This window comes from Maylandia zebra, linkage group LG8 (assembly GCF_041146795.1).
Source record: "Maylandia zebra isolate NMK-2024a linkage group LG8, Mzebra_GT3a, whole genome shotgun sequence".
Taxonomy (NCBI): domain Eukaryota; kingdom Metazoa; phylum Chordata; class Actinopteri; order Cichliformes; family Cichlidae; genus Maylandia; species Maylandia zebra.
In genome coordinates, this window is record NC_135174.1 from 25,582,841 (window position 1) to 25,604,090 (window position 21,250).

The 21,250-nt window shown below is 41.1% G+C and overlaps 1 protein-coding gene across 1 annotated transcript; it reads right to left on the reverse strand.

The window, feature by feature from the left end:
* Positions 1-274: 274 nt before the first annotated feature.
* On the reverse strand, positions 275-9,843 carry dhx8 (DEAH (Asp-Glu-Ala-His) box polypeptide 8). The gene is made up of 23 exons (XM_004556778.6): positions 9,663-9,843; positions 9,301-9,386; positions 9,150-9,222; positions 8,958-9,049; positions 8,451-8,557; positions 7,925-8,290; positions 7,638-7,782; positions 7,120-7,326; positions 6,948-7,035; positions 6,621-6,718; positions 5,837-5,984; positions 5,173-5,354; positions 4,285-4,479; positions 3,975-4,160; positions 3,675-3,885; positions 3,389-3,570; positions 2,997-3,137; positions 2,720-2,875; positions 2,400-2,537; positions 2,116-2,244; positions 1,505-1,701; positions 1,212-1,391; positions 275-1,111 (listed from the first exon to the last, which is right to left on the reverse strand). The coding sequence occupies exons 1-23, from the start codon at positions 9,769-9,771 to the stop codon at positions 892-894; spliced, it is 3,636 nt and encodes a 1,211-aa protein (XP_004556835.3). The 5' UTR covers positions 9,772-9,843; the 3' UTR covers positions 275-891.
* Positions 9,844-21,250: the final 11,407 nt, after the last annotated feature.

A 21,250-nucleotide genomic window follows, 5' to 3' on the forward strand; every position in this document is an offset into this window, starting at 1 on the left:
TTTAATTTACCAACTGATCAGGAAGAGTAACTTGGACATGCAGAGGAAGCTCAGAGCAGCCACCCCACCTTCCCATCCAAAACAAATCAGCTAAGGTGGTTTGGGCATCTGATGAGGACCTCTCCTGGATGACTCCCATTGGATGTTTTTCTGGCACACCTAACCCAGAGATCTGTCTGGTATTCGGCATCCCTCAGGAGGAAGGGAAAAAGCTCTGACTCGACTTCAGATAGCTGGATAAAAATGGATGGATGACAACAAAATCTCAACAGGCTTAGGAAAATTCAGTATTTAATGAGAACACGTTTTCATAGTTTCACTGTAATTCTTTGATACACCGACAAGTGAAAGTCTCAATTCCTGTACAAAATACATCAAACAAATGTTTTTCCATCCTTTTACTCTGACATCAGTCGATTAGTTAAAATATAAAAGCCCATTATGATTTCCTTTAGGTCATTACTTAAGACTTAACATTGCAGTACAATATTACTGTTACAATTTAGAGAATAGAAATAAATATAAATTGTTTTGCAAAATCTGCAAACAGAACATTAAAATCGCCAATTTTTCCTGCTAGTCTTAAACAAAGGAAATACCTCTGGTGTTTCTAAAACAGCTGACACCAAGATTCCCATCCCATCTCAATTTTTTTTAAAAACAAAACAACAACAAAAAGTCAAGACGAATACAGAAATGTGATCAGTAAGTTTTGGTGGAAAATGTACACTGTTTACAAAACTGAAAGGAGGACTGACTGCAGCGTCAAATCAAACTGTGACGCAAACCCTTCATCCTGCAGGGTTTTCCCAGTGCTGGTACGAGACCACACGTCCGACTTTGCCACTACTGTCCAAGTACCCGAGTTGCGCGTTTGTGATGTCACACACATTATCGGCGTCTGAAGGCGCGTGAGATTCTCCAAGCGTTGGGCTCTTCGTAACGGTTGTACAGGGGCTCGAGGCGCTGCTGTTTCTTCTGCTTGCTGAGGCGGGTGGGGTCGGACACTTTAAAGAAGGCAGGTGCGAACTCCACCAGCCAGCGAGGGTCGATGGTGGTCACCTCACGCATGTACTCCTTTGTAGTCAGCACCAGCTCGTGGTACACAACCCTGTCGACAAAGAATTTGAGAAATCAGACAGTGCCCAACTTGCAAGAAAGATTTACTTCCTCTTTCGCTGTGGCACAGTAAAACTGAAATGCTGACATACCACTCAGGCTGCCGGTTGAACAGAGCACTGGAGGGGTGGATGTAAACAACTTGCTGGTCTATCAGGGTTCTGTAGCCCTCCTGAGGATCTTTTTTGGCCGCATTCCTGAAGAAACCACTGCAGATGGCTTTCTGGACTCGCACAGTAGCTTTACCACAAGATACTACATCCAGTTTATGTCTAGAGAGAAAAGAACATGTTAAATCTTTCTAAGCAATATAATTTCTTGCGCTACCGTTAACATTTAAAGTGATTTTTGATTTTTAGTATTTAACATTTTGGCCCTAATGTACCTGTCCATGATCCCCAGCATCTGTTTGCGGATATCCTGGGCTCTGCGCAGGGAGCGAGCCTGGATGAAGTTCTCGTAGCACCAGGGGTTGGAGAACTTGTTGTTCTTCCAGGAGTTGTAGACAGCTAGCAGGGTGAGGTGATCGCCCTCAGGTTGGTGGAACTTTGCCTTCTTCTGGTCAGCCAAGGCCTGCTTGTCCTTTAACACAAAAAATGGGGGGGGGGGGGGGAATCATTGAATTCAGAATACATTTCAAAATCTTTTACTATGAAAATGTTAAAAACATCACAAACACTCAGCTGCAGCTCTCATAGCCACTTTCAACATTTGTAAAGTTTTTATGAAACTTTGCATTTTCAAGTTAAATGTTTCTAAAAACATCTGAAGTAAATAAGTCCTGAGGTTGCTAAAGATTTCCCAGAAGTGTTCATTTCCACTGGACATCCACTAATCTGTATAAAGTGGCCTTGATCTCAACTTAATGCAGTTAAACCGTAGTGGATTCAATGCTCCATTGATTCAAAGGAAGCGCTACCACAACACATTGCATGACTGCTTACACAGATAAGGAATGAGATGTGTAGAAATGACTGGACGGTGTTCAAAGCATACCTTAGGCCTGTAAAAGACATTCTGCACAGACAGCATCGACACGATTGTGAGCATCTCTTCGCTGCAGCCCAGATGGACGGACATGATCAGCATCTTACACAACATGGGCTCCAGAGGGAACTCAGCCATCTAGCAGACACAAACGCACAGGAGATTAAAAGTCTTATCAGAATAACAGAAAGACAAGAAGTTAAAGAAAATACAGCTACATAAATCTGATTACATGTAGATTTATCTGCTCTTCTTTGCAGCAAAGAGAAACCATTGGGTAAAAACATCCTTACCCTTCGACCCAGTCGTGTGAGTAAGCCTTCATCGTCCAGAGCTCCTAAGGTGTAGAGCTGCTCCATGGCTGTGATCAGAGTCTCCATAGGAGGAGCGTCCATGAAGTCAAAAGACAGCAGATCATTGATGCCCATTGCCTGGAGGAGTAAATATTAATATGAACGTTAGTGATCTGAAATGTTAAAGCAGAGGTCTAGTTTACTTCTCCTGTCTGTTAGTTGTTTTGTTTGTTTGTTTTTTAACTCGTTTAATTTCTTCTTCTCAATAACGCAGGATGTCATCCTATGCATGATAAGAACTGAAGGACAACAGCTCCTACCTTCAGCGACAGCACAGTGCTGGCCAAGTTGGTTCTCTGGATTTCAGGTACATTGGTTGTCAGCATCTCATCTCTGTAGGCTCTCTCAGTGTACAGCCTGTAACACTTTCCAGGGCCTGTTCTGCCGGCACGACCTGCCCTCTGCTTAGCCTGAGCCTGGAGCAAATACAATAAAGAGTTTTATGTCACACTAAATCATTTTGAAACACTAATGCCTTCAGCGAGGCTCTAAGACCTCCTTTGCTACAACATCAAGTACATCACAAAACCGCTGTACCTGTGAGATTGGCGTCACCACCAGCTGATCAATGCCAGTCTTAGAGTTGTACACTTTCTGCTTGACAAAGCCTGGATCTACAACATAATAGATTCCATCGATGGTCAGAGAGGTCTCTGCAATGTTTGTGGCGATGACAACCTGAGAGAAAGAACAAAGGACGTTATATATTTGCTCTGAAGCAACAAAATATCCGGAATTGACTTTACCCATGTCAATATAAGGCCACAAAAATACTAAACACACTGACTAAATCACTGAAACATATTAAATGAACCAAACTTTTAGTTCTACAGACAAATGAAAAGGGACAGACAGTTACACAAATTGTAATCTTTGAACAAAACGAATGTTATATGTTTCTATAGATTCTAAAGATTTACTGAAAGTACCTTTCTGCTGCCTGGGGGTGCTGGGTCAAAGATTCTGGTCTGCATCTCACTGGGCAGGGCAGAATAAACTGGCAGAATGATCAGCTCAGGAACATCAGGCCCAAGAGACTTCATTCGCTCATAAAGGATCTCACAGGCTGTGTCGATCTCCTCCTGTCCAGTTAAAAACACCAGGATGTCTCCTGCAAAGGAAGAGTCACAGTAAGATGGATGACATGGACTGATACTAGAGTCCAAAGGTGGAAAGAACATCCATTTTTCATGACTTAAAGAGAAAAAAACATACCTGGAGGCTCAGTCAGATGAATCTGCATGACAGTGATGAGGCTGGCATCCAGGTAGTCCGTCTCAGGTTCTTTGGTGTAAAGAACCTCTACTGGATACGTTCTGCCAGGGATGGTGAAGATGGGTGCTTCATAGAAATACTGAGAGAACTTCACAGCATCCAGTGTAGCTGATGTCACAATAAGCTTCATGTCTGTGCGCTTCTGTACAGTCTGACAAACACAAGAAGAAACACTCAGAATCCCTTTTGTCTCTGATTCTCCATTAAGTCATAGATTAAATGTAGGAAACCTTTGCTTACCTTCTTGAGGAGGCCAAAAAGAACATCAGTGTGGATTGTCCTCTCATGAGCTTCATCTAACATGATAATGGCGTACTGACCCAACTCTGAGTCAATCAAACACTCTCTCAATAACATACCGTCTGTCATGTACTTGATTACAGTCTCAGGACTTGTGCAATCCTCAAAACGGATGGTGTAGCCCACCTGGAAAACACAAAAAGATAAGTCCCAATGAGATTAAGCAAAGCTGCAGTGTGCAAAAGGTGCTCAGTAATTATATACTGTAACATGATTGCACTTTACTCAAGATCAGAAATATTTAGCTAACCTCTTGTCCCAGACAACAACCGTACTCCTCAGAGACTCTCTTAGCCACTGACATGGCAGCCACACGACGGGGCTGCGTACAGCCAATCTTCCCCCTGGCTGTGTAACCAGCCTCTGCCAGGTACTGGGTGATCTGTGTGGTCTTTCCAGATCCCGTCTCTCCAATGACGATCAGGATCTGGTTGTCGTGAACAGCCTGCAACAGATTAACAAGGACACGGCAACAGTTAGTAACTGGTAAACAAAAAGCATCCATCCTTATTTGGGTTTATTTTTTTTAGAGGGAATAACAGAGTTTTTATTGGGGGTGTTGTATTTTACTTAGTCAGAACCAGAAGAAAGAAGACACCAGCTAAAAATCTGGTCATTAACATTACTAAAAGCTCAATTAACCTAATCATCAACATCAAGGACCAAGTTAATGTAAAACATTTTAAGAACTTTTACATATCAACTTGAAAATGTCATTGCTAAATCTTAGAAAAAACGTGAAAATATCCTCTTTAGGATAGCTATTTGTTATTAGACTTGCACATGTCAATATTTCCACCCCACTGGGCTGAAGCTTTGTGGATTTTTGTATTTTGAGGATGTTTTTAGGCTGAGAATGTTTTAGTATTTCAGAAGTTTTTTATTACACAACATACCCTGAAACGCTCAAACTATAAATGACCATATTAGCCCAACAGTCAGATTGAGCAATCTAAACTTTCAAAGTCCAATTTTAGTCATTTCTTTTCTTTTTAAAGGCCATTTATAGGTGAAAGTGTCTGCCTAGGACGTTTAACAACCTGCAGCCATCTTTGAATAGATTCAGTTAGAAACAAATTTTTGAAACGTGAAACTAAATCTCAGAAATTTCTCCCACTGAGTTTAAACTGTAATGAACCTGAATGAGCTGCTCTTTCAGCTTGTAGATGGGTAGGCTCTCTCTCTGCTCCAGGATAGAGAGTTGGGTCTTCTTTCCATAGGATGCCTTGTTCCCTCCAAACGCATGTTTCTTCCACTCTGGGATGTCATTGGGCATCATGCCAATGCCTCTCATGTTAGCGGCAATCTGTCGACCATCAACTGTAAGAGAGAAGAGGAAATATATCTAGCTTTACAACTCAAGTTTGACCGCATATTAAGCTACATCTCTGTTGGGTTGGCAGAATAATGCCCACCAGTGGAAGCCATCTAGACCACCTTGTGCTTAAGGAGGGCACACAGGCACACTAAACCATGACAAGACTATTCCGGCCAGATGGGGGGCGGCAGGAAACCAGATAACTATCTCCAGTACCGGCAAGCCTGAGGGGTGCTGTCTGCCAGCATAGAGGAAGTGTCGTGTCTGGGCTGTGGTTTTTAATAAGCAGGGCTAGCATACATGCTACAGTGCTACATTAATTTAAAGCTTATCCAAAAGCAAAGATAAAATATTGTCCAATAACATCTGAAAACCCAATTTAAGATACTTCCTCATGTCACGATTGCAGATGTGTTGCTCAACAAACTCCTATTTAGCAATAGTTTAAAACTGATTTAATGAGGACGTCCAAAAGATTTCTAACCATCTGGCAGCGGGTCAACCCAGTGTTTGTTCAGCCCCATGGGGATGGAGTCCATCTCTGCTTCCCGCGCCGCCTGCTTCAGTTCTCGTCTCTCTTTTGCCAGAGCACTCTGCATCATGGCTGCCTGGGACAGCGAGCCATCTGGATTCTATGAAGAGCACAGGAAGAGATCATAATTAAATACCGTATAAATCCTTAAATCCAAATTAAACCACATACTGTATTGCTCTGACTATAAGATCACTATCTGCAGGAGATGGTGTTTTATGCACCAAGTTGTGCCTTTTCCTGAATCAGTCCATGGTGATATATTACAGAAACTCATTTACTTCATAACATTAAAAATTTATAAACTCATCCATCTTTTTTCACCATTCTTGCTCAAGGCTGTGGTTAAGCTGGTTGGAAAGGTTCACCAGTCTATCCCAGCGCTGACACAACCACTCACACCTACAGCCAACTCAGCATTACCAATTGACCTAATCTGCATGTTCCACTGGGAGGAACCTAGAGAGAACCCAAGCAGGAAACACATGCAAATTCCTTACAGAAAGGCTCCAGCTGGCCAATGGATTCAAACCAGGGACGTTCTGTTTGTTTGACTGCCGAGATGCTTAAATTTAACTATTAAATATAAACAAGAATATTTCGCCAGAATTATAATATAATTAATTCAATTTATAAATCACAGCAGGGTGCTGGAAAACTTTATGGCCTGATCATTTTTTGAAAATTTACTCCTAGTTTATTCTTTTTTTCCTTTCACTCAAACTTCTACTGTTACCTTGACAATCTTGACAGGGCTCATGTCCATGCTTTGCTTCGTGTGGCCTCTCAGAAACGGTGGTTCCTCTTCAACCAGCTCAATTTCCAAGTCTTCATCTGTATGAAATGAAACCAACCAGTTAGCAATCAGGTCACACTTAGTCATGGTTCACATGAACAAGAGCTAACCCTAACCCAAATATACAAGATAGTATTAAATATTTATGCTTAATGCTAAAAAACTGAAATTGTTTAAATACTTGATGACTGTTTTATTAAGTGCCTTTACTAGCCTGAATTACTCATTTATTAAAGCAGTTCAGTCATAGACAAAACAATTTCTTACCCTCTTCATCATCAACTTTAGGAAGGATGCCTGTCTCATCATCAAAATCAGGAAATTCTTCTTTGGACAAAACATTGGCAGCAATCATCTGATGATTTTAACAAACACCTTTTAAAATTAGATAGACGCACAGACATAAACGAAGCTTCAGCCACTTCAAATGTGAACCCACCTGTTTGATCTCCCACTTCTCTGGGTCTGAGATTTTGGTGAGCCTCTTGCGCTCCAGTGTGTCATCCTGTTCCAGCTCCGGCGCGTGGCCGAGGTTCAGGTTGCTCGGCCGATCAGGATTCCTCATGGAAATTTCCTCCCCCCCGTCGGGGCCAACGTTCCTCCTCCTGTTGGGGTTCAGGTCTTCTCCCGTCTCCTGGTCTACATCCTGGCAAACAGAGGAGGAAATAAAAACATTCCATTATCTGTACCTGGAGCTGAGATACAACAGCTGAAAAATCTCAAGGAAAATTTGATTTAGTTCTACTGGCTGAAACTCACCAGAATGAATAAATACATACATTTATAATATAATAAATGTGAAATTAATTAAGCACAAATTATTTGATAAAAATCTTATTTCTTCAGACAGGATCAGAAGGAAGACATCTGAAAACTTCCTTCACTTTAACACAGAAAATCTCTACTTACTACTCTAAAATCAACTGAGCACCACACTGTTATGTTTTGTTTTTTTACCTTCATACTGAGGCTGGTCTTGGACCCTGTGAATGAGAGCACCTTGACTTTGACTCTTTGGCCTTTGCTAACAACGTCGGCCACGTTGGCCACACGACCCTCCCTGCGCAGCTCAGAAATGTGGACCAGACCCTCCCATCGCTTCCTAGAAATTGAGAAGATGATCATGGACAACTTTAACAATGAAATAAGGGACAGGACAAAAGAGGAGACATCTCTAAATAGTATGCACTGAAAACATCTTTAGTAACCAGCAGACTATACAATGTTTGCGACCTTATACTAACCTGAGTCCCTCAAGCTGAACAAAGCATCCAAACTGCATGATGCTGGTAACCTTTCCATTGTAGATATCACCAACAGAAGGTTCCTCAGGTGGAGGGCGATCCACGTGTTTGTCCTTCCAGCGGTCAGACTCTCTCTCTTGGTCTTTTCTCGGACTAGGTGAGCGCTCAGACCAGCGGGAAGATTTGTCTCTTCTCTTGCCACGGTCTCTATCTCTATGCCGATCACGGTCTCTGGAGCGTGACCTGGATCTGGAATAGGATCTGGAACGATGCCGTCTCTTTCGGTCCTTTTCCCGATCTCTGTCTCGATCTCTGTGTCTGTCTTTTTCTCTGCTTCTGCTGCGACTTCGCCTGTTTTTTTCTGATCTACGAGAGGAGAAGAGCCAGAAATACATAATACAATAAACACAACAATAATATCCTGAATTCAAACAGCCGTCGCAAGTTTGCTAGTTGGAGCACAGGTATCAGAGATTTAAATAAACCCAACATGACAATGAAATGTGACCAGTGACTTGAGTCTTACCTGTTCTTGCTCCCTTTGGACTCTGTCCCACTGACACTGGGCATGAACATTTCCAGTTCCTTCATGGCATCAGCTGCTACTTTAACATCATCTTCATCCAGGAGAGCCTACGAAGTTCAGTATAACAAAAATCAGTCAACATAAATTGGTCAACGTTTCTATTGCCTACCTACAAGCATCAATACCACATTTGGTATTTTGTGTATATATTGTCAGTATACATTGTATTATCATCGCAGTTTCTTAAAATATTGTAATTTTGAGGCTGCATCTCCTAGCTGTACTGCCAACACCAGCCCTTTCATGTAAACACAAAAAGGAAAATCCTGGGTTCACTTATCAAAATGATAACCAGCTTAGTGACACCGTTTAGCCTGATTGCCAACAGAAGACACCCTGTGTGTGTTTAGATCGTTTCTTTGTACAGCGCCCATGTGTACAAGCTTGTTTTGCAATAAAGATAATGTGGACACTGCAGCTTCATGTCAGTGTGATGAAGCCACACACCTTCGGTGCCGGCTCATTTGGTCTACACAGTGCAGGAAACATCTCCCTCAGCTTTTCCTTTTCTGATTTCGGCTTAGCCACGGACTCGGATGCTGGAAGAGGAGCACACGGTTAGAAATGTCACTTTTAAGGAGTAAAATATGTCCTTGGGACCATTAGCTGCCCAGTTTACAGTTAGCCTAACTACTTTACCTTTACTTGTAGATGCTTTGGATGGTGGTCGCATCGTCTGAATGAGCCTGAGCAGATTACTGATGAGAGAATCCTACAATAAGCGAAGAAAACGTTAATGTTTAGTTGAATAACAATAAGCTTCATGAACAACTCGTAGAGACTAACTTACTGTGAATTCGGCTCCATTTTCGAGTAAAAGTGCTTTGAATCCATCAAAGCTCGGTTGTTTTTCGGCAAGGCTGATGACAAATTCAGCTATAAAGGAACCACAAACAACACATTAACGAAGAACTACATGAGACTCATAACTGTCGAAGTTTATATCCCAGCATTAAAAAGTGACCCACAACGAATTTATTGAATGATTAGTACGTAAAGTTTTTTTAAATCTAGTAAACGACACAATACATCCAAAAAGAACTCATATGTTTACAGTAAATACAGATGCTAGTTTGCTAACAACCGCTAGTTAGCATAAGCTAGCTAGCTAGTTTTGGCAGAAGGCGATTTTTAAAGACATAAAATACGTACCTAAATCTTTGTCATTTATTCCCAGGTGGTTGTCAAGCTCCGTGCAGACTTTCGACACTAAAGACAGATATTCGAGCTGCGATAGCTCGTCGACTCCGATGTCTGCCATCGTCCACGAGTTGTTTTTGTTCACACAACGTAGACGCCGGCAGACATATTGGATATGGGCAACATCCCCTTCCGCCCTTTACGGAAACACTTAGTAGAGTTCAAGGTCTGGCTCCTACTTGCCACACGATGGCACTCAAAACCCTCACAATAAATTTGAATTGAAACGTCTCCACCACAGATGTCTTCACATGTGGGGTTTTCATTTCATGTCGTTTGCAAGAGGTTTGCCAGTTCTTAGCCCATATGCTTTCCTCCTTATTTTGCCTTTTGTGCTTGTTTTATAAACTGTATATGGTTTATTCGTGCAAATGTTTAATACGTTATTTTTTGCCACAATATAGATGATAAATTGACTTTTTTTCATGTTTTATGTTCTTTCTTCTCAAGTGGCGAGAAATGAAAAAATAAAGCCAGCACCAGCCCCTCTTATGTTCAATTGAGGTTTCTCTGAAAGCAAGTTAATGCCCATAGACTCCTTTATTAAAGCATCTAAACTTCGCTTCATTAAAAAAAAGCATGTTTAGAACCTAACACCATAAATGAATTTGGTATGTAATGAGTTAGGTGCGGCTGTTTTGACTGACAGGTGTGCTGACACAGGGAGCTGTAGCTGACAATTGTCTTCTGTGCTTCACCCCCACTAATCTGAGGCACTGAAGTGAACCTTTCACCAGTGAACCTTTCTCTATGTTGTGAACTTCTTTCGGCCCATTTTAGTACAAATATCACAAGAATCTGGTACATCGTTTTGGTGAGTGAAATTCTAGTATATAGCTGTTCTTTGCACCCATAAAGTGAATAAATACAGCATGGTGACAGGTAAATATGAACACATCTGGCTACAAATATCAACAAAAAATGGGCAAAATCCTAAAGATGAGGCTTTGAAATGCAGATCCAAAAACCAGTGGGTGATGTTATGATGATGGGCCATAGCTTGGGATGCATTTCAAAACACAAATGTCTGTTGTTGCCTTGTTGCATAAAAAAAACGTTGCAGTGCAATGAATAATTAATTGCCACTGATGAGTGCAGGGTATTTGAAATGATAAAAGAAAGCCTCAACCCTGCTACTAATGGTATGTGGACAGGTATAGTTGCCGTCTTGACTTTTATGGTTTTGGCCAGAGAATGTAAAGGCACTCCTCTGTTTCAGCACATCATGCACATACCCAGTCCATTAAGATAAGGTTTTTTATGCTTAAGTAGCAAGCAGCCCTTACCTCATCCCCATCCAACGCATTTGCATGAAATTGCAAATGCTTGTGGGAACTACTCTCTGCAGTTAGATCTTTACACAAGAGCAGAGGCCGCTAGAAAATGAATGACCAGTGATTTGGCATGAAATGTTCAGCAACCGCACATATGAAAATTTAAAGATTACCCACATGCACTGTATGCTGAACTATGTGTATGGGTCATGAGAAGCAAAGTGATTTGCAACAGCAAGAATTCAGTTTCTAGTAATGAATCACGCTGTGCAATCGTGAACGTTTAAGCAGTTTCACGCTATGACTTTACTTCTGTTTTTGTTTCTGCCACTGTCGATGATTCATAGTTCTTTACCCGCTAACTGTTTTATCTCTTGTGGAGTCTTGAGAACGTTTCACTGAGGTAAAGGTGCAAGGAAAATCAAGACTGTATGTTGTATCACCTGCATCTTAACTTACTGCAAAAAGCTATGTTTATATGATAAATTAAGGTATGCACTGCACAGGAGATAACCTTCCTCGTCTACTCCTTGGATACCTCCCAGCTTTGATCTCATGACTGATAAATCACCTGCAGTCTTATAGCTCTTTTAAACCTCAGCTTCGCTCTGCAGAACCCTTTGTTTCTCATTCTCACTCATATGCGCCCCAAAGGGGGCAGAGCTCCCATGTAAGCTGCTCGTTTACCATTGGGAAAAACCCGGAGTTCTAAGTTTTACCCAAGGACACTTCGGCACAGGGTGGGACCAGAGATCAAACCGCTAACCCTGCGATTAATGGACACCCCACCCATCTTATGAACCCTAGTGCATGTTCACACACACACACACACACACACACACACACACACACACACACACACACACACACACACACACACACACACACACACACCACCACCATCTGTCTGTTTACACATTTCCCTCAGTTGGTGTCTAGTTGGCTCCCTCCTCACAAGCCTCCCGCCTGTAATCTCCTTATTAAAATCAATCCTCATTACCATTCATAAACACACTACTTATTTCACACACCACTTTAATCCTGATTAAGAGCCTTGTTTTCACATAACATCCACATAACTTCTGACATTTTATCATTTTTGAAAAGAACATTATCTCCCAATGTGTTTTGCCGTGTCAGACGAGTCCTGAATTTCACTCATGTTTGATCTTTTTTTTTTCCTTTTACTTCACTTGACATTTCTGCCATCACATCCTTCCATTTGTTCCTGTAGTATGACTTAGTCAGAAAGGGATTCTCATGGAGAATCTCCCATTGTAGCAGTCTGCTTTCCTAATAAATCCCTCATGATCTTTTGCAAGTCAGTTTCTCCCACTCTCACACTGTTCAAAATGCAATCTGGAATTTATTTCACTGTTTATCTCTTTGGTACTGTCTATGCTGCCAAAAGTTCAAAGCATGTACACAGCGCAGCCAGAAATGTGTGGACACCTGAACATTACACCCATGTGTGATTGTAAAAGATCTCATTCCAAAGGTATGGGCATTAATCTACTGGAACAATGTCCTCCAATCTTCAGGGACAGGCTCAGATTCTGCCACAATAGTATTAGCGAGGTTGAGCATGGAGGTAGGGTGATAAAGTCTCACTAACACATAGTGCTCTGATTCATCCCAAGGCTTCTGAATAGAGGTGAGGTCAGAAAATCTGCATCTGGCTTTGCATGCTATGCTATTGTCATGTTGAAACATGCAGTTGGCACTTATTTTTCTAAAGAGCCCTTACTTCACTTTAAAGCATGGGTGTCAAACTCCTGGCCTCGAGGGCCGGTGTGCTGCAGGTTTTAGATATCACCCTGTTTCAACACACCTGAATCAAATGATTAGGTCATTACCAGGCTTCTGGAGAACTTCAGGATAAGTTGAGGAGGTAATTTAGCCTTTAAATCAGCTGTGTTTGGATCAAGGAGACATCTAAAACATGCAGGACACCGGCCCTCGAGGCCTGGAGTTTGTGAGCTAATGGGTATGTTCAGTAAGGAACACCAGTAATCATGCGTCTGTGTGGTATCCTGTGTGTTCAGGCTACAACTCTATTCTTTACATTGCTTCTTCTTTCACACGCTTTCAAATTCAGTACTGACACCATGTCTTGGTGCATGCATAAGGAAGGAAATCTGAGAAAGATGATTTTGTTCATGTAGACGTAGTGTTTTCATTTCATCTTCTCACACTGAAAATGTTATGTCGAGATGGACAGAATCGACTTTATGGGATCAGTAATGGCACCATTACTCTAAACCAGTCCTTTTCTTGCCCATCTTCTGTGAGCCAATAAGCCTCTTTCCTGTGTGCTTCAGTAATCTCAGTACTCTTCTGTCAGTCTGCTTTTAAGAGTATCATTCGTGCATCCCTTTTTCCCATTTCCACCTCTCCCTGGTCATTCAGAGCCTCATTCAAGCCTACATCTTCACCTTTACCAGCACCAACATCTAGACTCTACAGAGATCCTTACCAAAATCCAATCATCGCTGGGACTCAGAACTGCTATGATGATTCAATGGAGTATGATCAAGAAATAGCTTATTAATCATATCTGAATTATTACTAAGCTTATTAATTAGAATCAAATGTTAATAAACCACATTTCAAAGCATCTCGATTTATCGAACTTCATATAAGAGATGAGTGCACTTTCTAAATCTAAAAAGTGAAGTCAGTGCGATACTGCCTTAAACTGTCATTTTTTTCGACTACTCCAGTTGCAATGACATTTCAGGTAGTGTAGAAGTTATAGGAAAATGGCACTTGTCTCCCATAAGACTATGGGCTTAGTGCTGGTTCACGTTGTCCTGAATATGACAAAGACGGTCCCCATTGCGGATATGTGGGGATGTACTTTGCTGCGTTCTTGCTTCTCATGCAGATCTGCACCACACTCACCAACAATGACAACAGCAACAACAACAAAAAGTCAGCTTAGGGCTTCATTAAGGAACTTCACTAATCGGGAACTTCACAGTGACTACACCCATCTTTTATACAGTTGATGCTGTTGCTATTTAAAGCTTGTTAGCGAACACAATGTCTCTTGTTTGTTTAATCTAAATACTCAGATGACAGTTTATGCTTTCAGGGCAAGTTAAGTGCTGTAACTATTTCTTAGTGAATAGGTGCAGCAACTCTCTGGAGTCTTGTTACAATCATTTATCAACTATTCAACTATTGTTTGTTGGTGATTTTAGGTGCTTTAAGGAGAGATGAAATAGCTGTTTCCAAAATGTTTTCCAAGCTCTGTAACATGAATGTCTTCATGTCAAAATATTTTTGGTATAGCAATGAGTAAATTCCTCATCAATGGTGTCCTGCTTATCAGAGACAGCAGCCTAACCAAGATCTAATCTCTCCAGCGTGTCCTGGGGCATCCTTCCAATAGAACATGCCCAGAACCCCGTGGGCTAAGGCCCAGCCACCAGGCACTCTCCCTCAAGCTACATCCCCAGGCCTGGCTACAGAGTGGTGCCCTGGTAACCCTATACTGGGCAGGATAAACTGGTCCCATGATTTTTTCTTTTTCATGGGGGTCCTCTAAATCACTCTTTGTCTGGCCCCCCACCAGGCCAGTTTGCCCCAGGAAACACTGTCAGGGGCAAAAGGCAACATAGCCCCTAGGATCATTGGGACACAAACCCTGTACTGTGGTGAGGGGACTCTTACTCCATATCTACCAAAACACACAAGACTGTCCTGCAAGCTTACGTTACACTGTTGTATATACTGCATGCCATGGATTCTGTTCCATGACCAAGAGCATAAACAGTATACTATAAAAGCTACTTTTGGCTGCTCTCTTTTCACAAGGGGTCACAACAGTTAGTAGGCCCACATAGCTTGACTTCAGAGAGTTCTATGCCAGATGCCTTTCCTCTGACACAACTCTAAAGGGATTTGTGTCTCCAACTAGCATCAAACCAACAACCTTTCATTTGTAAAGCAAATATGTTAACCACTAGACTATGAAGCAACCATATATAGTGTCTTATGTACTTGAGTATTGGTACAACGACATAAAAGCTGACTCCAGACAGTCCAGACAGTCAGTGGTGGTCTCTTGTCTTGAAACTAAGAAAAGTTTAACTTGGGACTTCCACATTTTGCATCACAAACAGTTATTTTACCTGCTGACTTTAACTTGCTGAATGCCATTGACTTTTTATGGTGTTGTGGTTGCCACATTGCTGGAAATTGCACATCCGTTTTACTGATTATGGTGCAGCTAAGTTACAAATAGCTCCAGCATCTATCAGGACCTGGGCAATTTGCCATAATTGAAGGGCGATGAATTCTGGTCTCTACCATAAAATACTGGACGGGGATGTCCAGCCGTCAGTTCATGTTATGTAGCAGGACAATGATCTGAACCCTAAACAGGCTGGTCATGCTTGAAAAAGTTACTTTTTCACATAGGGCCAGGTAGGTTTGGATGGAGTTGTTCCCCATAACAAATGAAGCCATCACTTAAAAACTGCATTTTGTGTGTACTTGGGCTATCTTTATCTAATGTTACAATTTGTTTGATCAACTGAAACAAACCTGCAAGGAAAGAAGGGGGAAAATACTGTTTTACAAAACTGTATTTGGAAACAGGCTGCACCATCTGCTGTGTCAGACTGGGGATTCAAAGATTCATAGAGAACCGATTTGTTTTTCTCTTTGTCCATTTACGCACATCCAACCAATGTTTATCAAACATGTTCCTCAAACTCCTCATTTCCCCCCGTCACTGCTTTCTCTGTCTGGTGTAGACTTCCAAGATTGTACATATATTTTCATTTAGGGGCCGATTGAGGGCAATTCTCTCAGTCAGCAGTCCTCACCTGACCTGATTTGAGAGGAAGCAGGGAAACGTATGGGCTAAGGGGGAAGGGAAGTGGGTGGGCTCTCACTTACATAACAGCCCTCCAATGTAAACAGAACACATGCTAGATGTGCATGTCTGTCCTTACGCATGATTTCTATGGTGAGTGATGATGACGCAAAAGAGGGAGAGACTGTGAGGAGCGAGAAAAGGAGAAAGGGAGAGTGTGCTGTTGTTGGAGGGGATCCATGAAAGATTCTTGAGAAGGTGAGAGTTTAGAAAAGAGTGAAAGAAACAGCCTCCTCTGGATCCCAGTAGTTGGATTTATATGCTTCTGCTTCACTCTTCTGTTAAAAAGCACACATTGATCTTTGCATAAAGTTCTTTTTAGTTATTCTTGCAATACGTAGTTTGTAGGTTAGAGTCTTGCTGCTAATAGACATCAACACACTAGCACGCCATGTGCTTTTCTGCCCCCACAGTTGTGTGCGTGCCTGTATCCATACACATGAGGGAAGACAGAAAAAGCTGGTTGGGAGTATAAGGATGTCTGCAAACAGTCTTTGGGATTTGAGCATATACTGCAATTGACAGCACAGCTGGCTGCAATGTTCTCCTGCTGCTGCTGAGTGGAAAATTCCTACTATGACTGAGCATGGAGCATTAAGTGTGTATATGTGAGCGAGAGAGTGTATGTGCATGACACACACACCAGTGAGAGCGAGAGAGGAAAAGAGGAGGGCGATCCAAGGGGGGCTGGGCTTGCGTCCAAACAGCAAGTGAGGGATTGGTTGGCGGAAAAGCTGCCTTTGTGAGATCACAGCCCCCACAACAGCTTCCACCCACATGGCGGACTTCATGTGAAAAGGGCCATGCTGCAGGCAGTCTTTTTTCAGCATTCAGTCATAGTTATGGCATTGCTTAAACCTACTTTTTAAGCATCACCTGGATGTCCTATATAGACTTTTGAGCAAGAATTTCTTACATTTTAATCTATTTATTGATTACATTAGAATAAATAAAGTATGCAAATCACAAGTGACTCAAACAAACAACTCACACTGGTTTAACACTTCCTTATGAGCAAACAGACCTACATGAAGTCACTTGGGCCATTATTATTTTCAATAAAGTAGGAATCCAACTCTTAAAAGTTCCTGTTGTCTTGAAAATGAAGGATAAGACTTTCGATCTTCTTGGGAGTGTGATAACTGAATAGGATTTTTCCACCAGCTTGGGTGGGCTTTGGCAAAAAGAAAGTGTAATGTCAGTGAACTTGACCTCAAGGACCTCAAGATCAGAATAAGTTTTGTGAACATCTTGTAAATGCATTAACATCAGAAGAGGAAGATGTATTATTTTTTAACTGGTACCATAGATTTGTCTACCAACATTAAAAAGATATGTTTATTTATGTTAATTATAAATAAAGATTTAGCATCTCTAAATGTTATTAATACATCAGCTGGAATCTGCTGAATTCCCCACCAAGCAGGCGGACACCTTTCCCATCTGTCATGAGGAAATTCACTGTGAGTTAAAGAATTAGCAGTCATAGCCCTGTGACTCACTGTACCTCACTGGGAAACCTCACAGCACGCTGAGAGACATCTGAGTTGATCTGTCAATAAATCGGACGGGATGTGCTGTGACATGCGCTGATGAACTGAGCAGTGCTGCCAGCGCCTGTCCTTCTCCTCTGATGCTGATTTGAGCAGACAAATCTTGTTTACTCCTCATTTAGCCATTATTTCAGCACACTGAGTTTATATAGTTGCTGCCTGCAAACTGTAAAGAATGTTGTTTGCAATTATGCAAATGTGTTTCACTAAGAGGAGGTACACACAGACCACTGGCAAACATCGTTGTCCTTCACCTAAGAAGGATTAAGTGTTCCTCTTGGATTATGGTTTACAGGGATATTTACATTTTCTGATATTAATACCAAAACCTCTCTCAGAACTGCATAGCATGCTAGACTGGTCATTAAAAAGAGTTCAAACAGTGATAATGTTTTTATATTTTTTTGGCACAGTGAAAATAAACTGTCAGGATTTTATGTTTACTGCAGCTCTTATAAATTCAAGATATTGAAATAACATTTTAATTTAATTTCTATTCACGGTGTGTACAATCAAGGGAAAAAGTCTTAGGATGGTGACTTCTTGTTGGCTATTTTGCCTCTCTACACCATCACTGTGGATGTTAAATCAATATGTAATTGAAGTGCTGACTTTCAGGTTTATTTAAAGGGGTTTAGGAAAAGTATTGCATTAACTGTTTAGTATTACAGCCATGTTTACACATAGCCCACATTTTGAGGTTCAAAAGTAATTGGTGAAGGATTGTTTCTAATACTTGGATGAAAATCCTTTGTAGCCATTGGCTATCTGAAGTCTGTTTCCTCCCTTGAGATGCACTGCTAGGCCCTTTAGTCACTGCTTGTTTGTGGATTTCTCTGCCTAAAGGTTTCTCTTTAGTATCTGAAAAGCATGCTCTGATGGGCTGGGAATGGATGACTGACTAGGACATTGAAGACTATCAAATTTCCTTGATAAACTTTTTGGGCTGCTTTTGCAGTACATTTTTTTGTCATTATCTCTCTACAGTGAAATAGTTTTGGAAAATGTGTCTGAATCTGAGCAGAGTATAGTCCTGTATGCTTTAAAATTCATCCTGCTGCTTCTATCAGCACTAGCAGCAGCTTCATTAATAAACAGCCGTGACCCAGGTCAACTGCCTACTATACTACGATGTTGTTTTTCTTAACAGTGGAAATAATTCTGTCATCATGCACTTCGGTTGCCTTCTGTGGTCTTTCAGGTCTTTTGGTGTTTCTTTCTTCTTCTTTTTTTTTTTAATTGCACAACATTGCTCATTTGGAAAAATGTCCTCTGACATGTTTATTTTGTTTTTCAGCCTAGTGATGGTGTCATTCACTTGCACTGTAATTTCTTTGGACTTTCCTAACATGGAAAGTTCCAGCGAATGGCTACAAAATGCATTTATAACAATAAGAATCAACTCCAGATGTCTTATCTGCCTAATTTGTGATGAAATAATAACCAGCCACGAAAGTGTTTACTGGCAAATAATCCAATTAATCGGGACACTGTTTAAAAATTGCAAACTGTTAATGGAACACTTTTGCCAAACCCCTTGAATCAAATCTAAAACTCTACAATTCAATCACATCTTGATTGTCTGGTGCATACTTGGCAGTGTGCAAAGGCAAAACTACAAAAAAATGTCATTGCACATATGGATCTGATTGTAAATCTAAGAACAAATCCCACGCTTATACAGCTGTAAAAACACAAAGAGACAATGAGAAAAAGGTTTTTGTGAATTCCATTTATTAGTCCATTAATGAAAACCTTCCAGCACATGGTTCAGCTGGAAAACCGAGGGCTAATAACAGACCAAAGAGCCAATGAGATGTAAATGTACTCACATATTTATTACATAAATATATAGTAAAATAGACCAGCAACAATTACCATAAAAAATATCTTCCTTTAAAACCCTGACCATAAACAAAGATTTGAAAATCACACACTGACATTTACAAACACGCTGATTGTCTGGACCTGTCGTAAGCAGCCCACCATATAAACCTGACAGCACACCACCCACTGGACTCATGTTGGGGGGGGGAGGGGTGGAGGGTGTAAAATGGAGGGGTGGGTAATAGGTCCAGGTGAGGAAGGGTTTGGTGTGATGAAGTTGTGGGTGGTGTGAGAGGAGATCACAGTAGATATTCGGATGTTTCCTGCGTGTATATGCGTTTATCTGCAATAAGTGCTGTCAGTGTGGATTTATTTAGCCCAGAGCATTGCCTTAAGCTTCATTGTATGTCTTTGCATGTTTGTTTACCCCCGTGCATCATGGGAATGAATCCTGAACATTGTTCCTTTGCTTTGCATGCCAGTGACAGTGGCGTCAACTGAGAGGTAAATAAAGAGAGGAAAAGGAGACAAAAAGAACAAAACCTGGGTTTCCTCAAATTTGTTGGTATAATGTTATTCTTGTGTGGTTGAACTGGCACCAGACATCCAGAAGGTGGGGTTTGTCGTACCAAGGAAATTTACATAGTCTCCCATATGTCAGTAACATAAGAGTAAACTTTTAAAGACCTTCTGTAACCCTTTTATTACCCTGATAATACATGACGGTCTGGCACCTCGGGATCAAGATTGAATGAGAGATCTGTACTCATACAGTTAATGGCCTTTATTTTCTGTGCACTGTTTCCTATAATGCACCAAAGTCTAGCAAAGGCTGTACCTGCAGTCTCAATGGTTTTCTATTGAAGCTTTCCATCTCAGTGTTTATTTCCTTTGGAGTTGTATTCTCTCCCCTTGTCTAGTACTGTTCCAGGATCCTTCAGTGACTCATAATATTCAGCTCAAGAATAATAAAAATAAAAACTCTTCCAGTTTTAGGCAGTCTTCGTAGTAACTTCTAAGATGAGGGATATCAGTGATTGACAAGTGAAAAATAACCATGAATGTGTTTTAATAACTGAATTCCAAGATGACGCTGTTCTCTTGAGCCCATAAAAAAGAAATATCTACCAGCTTCTGGATTTCCTTCTTTTATGTTTGCATAGTGTCCTAAAAGCAGCACAATTGCCAAGTTCTTGCTAAACAGGAGATCTCTATTGTTCTGGCTTACAATATAAAGCAACACTTTTTTTCTTTCTTGGAAGTTGGCGCCAACTTTAAAGGTTCTCGTGTAACAGCCATAAAATTGTTATTATTAATGACACCCACCATGTGAAGTCAAGTCCGAATCTTGTTGTTTCCGTTTGCGTTATTGCCAAACTAGTACTAAGACACACTGTTATCGTATGTTGTGTTTACTGTATGACATGTGTGTCGCGCTGAGAGATACACCATTTATCTTTGTTGGTGGAATCATTATAGCAACAATCAATCAACCAATCAACACATGGCAAATTAACCACCTGTCGATTAGCAGTTAGTATTAGCCAAGTTAGCTACATGTTAGTAACTATGTTCCTATACAACAGGGTGATAATTCACAGCAATGTGCAACTTTTCCCACATATTGGTGTTGAACTACACAGGCTACCATGTCGCTCTCTCAGTATATTTGCACAACATGATTTAATTAGCTAAAATCAACAATGTTTGACATTTGACATTGCTAGCGGTAGAAGTCATTCGACAATTGATTGATTTACTTTGAAAGTGAAGTGCCTCTGTTTTACTACAGCTCAGAGAGTAGTTGGTGACTATTTGCAAACAAGTTGGTGTGTTTTATTCAAACTGCGTCAATCAATCTGATAGCAACAAAGCAATCGCAAGGAGGTTGCCGGTGCAGCAGTATATACCTTTTTGCAACCAGTTTCACCTAACAAAGCAAGCAACCTCTTTGGCGATACTTATTTTTCCCTAGTTACTGGTGATTGTTAATCAGAT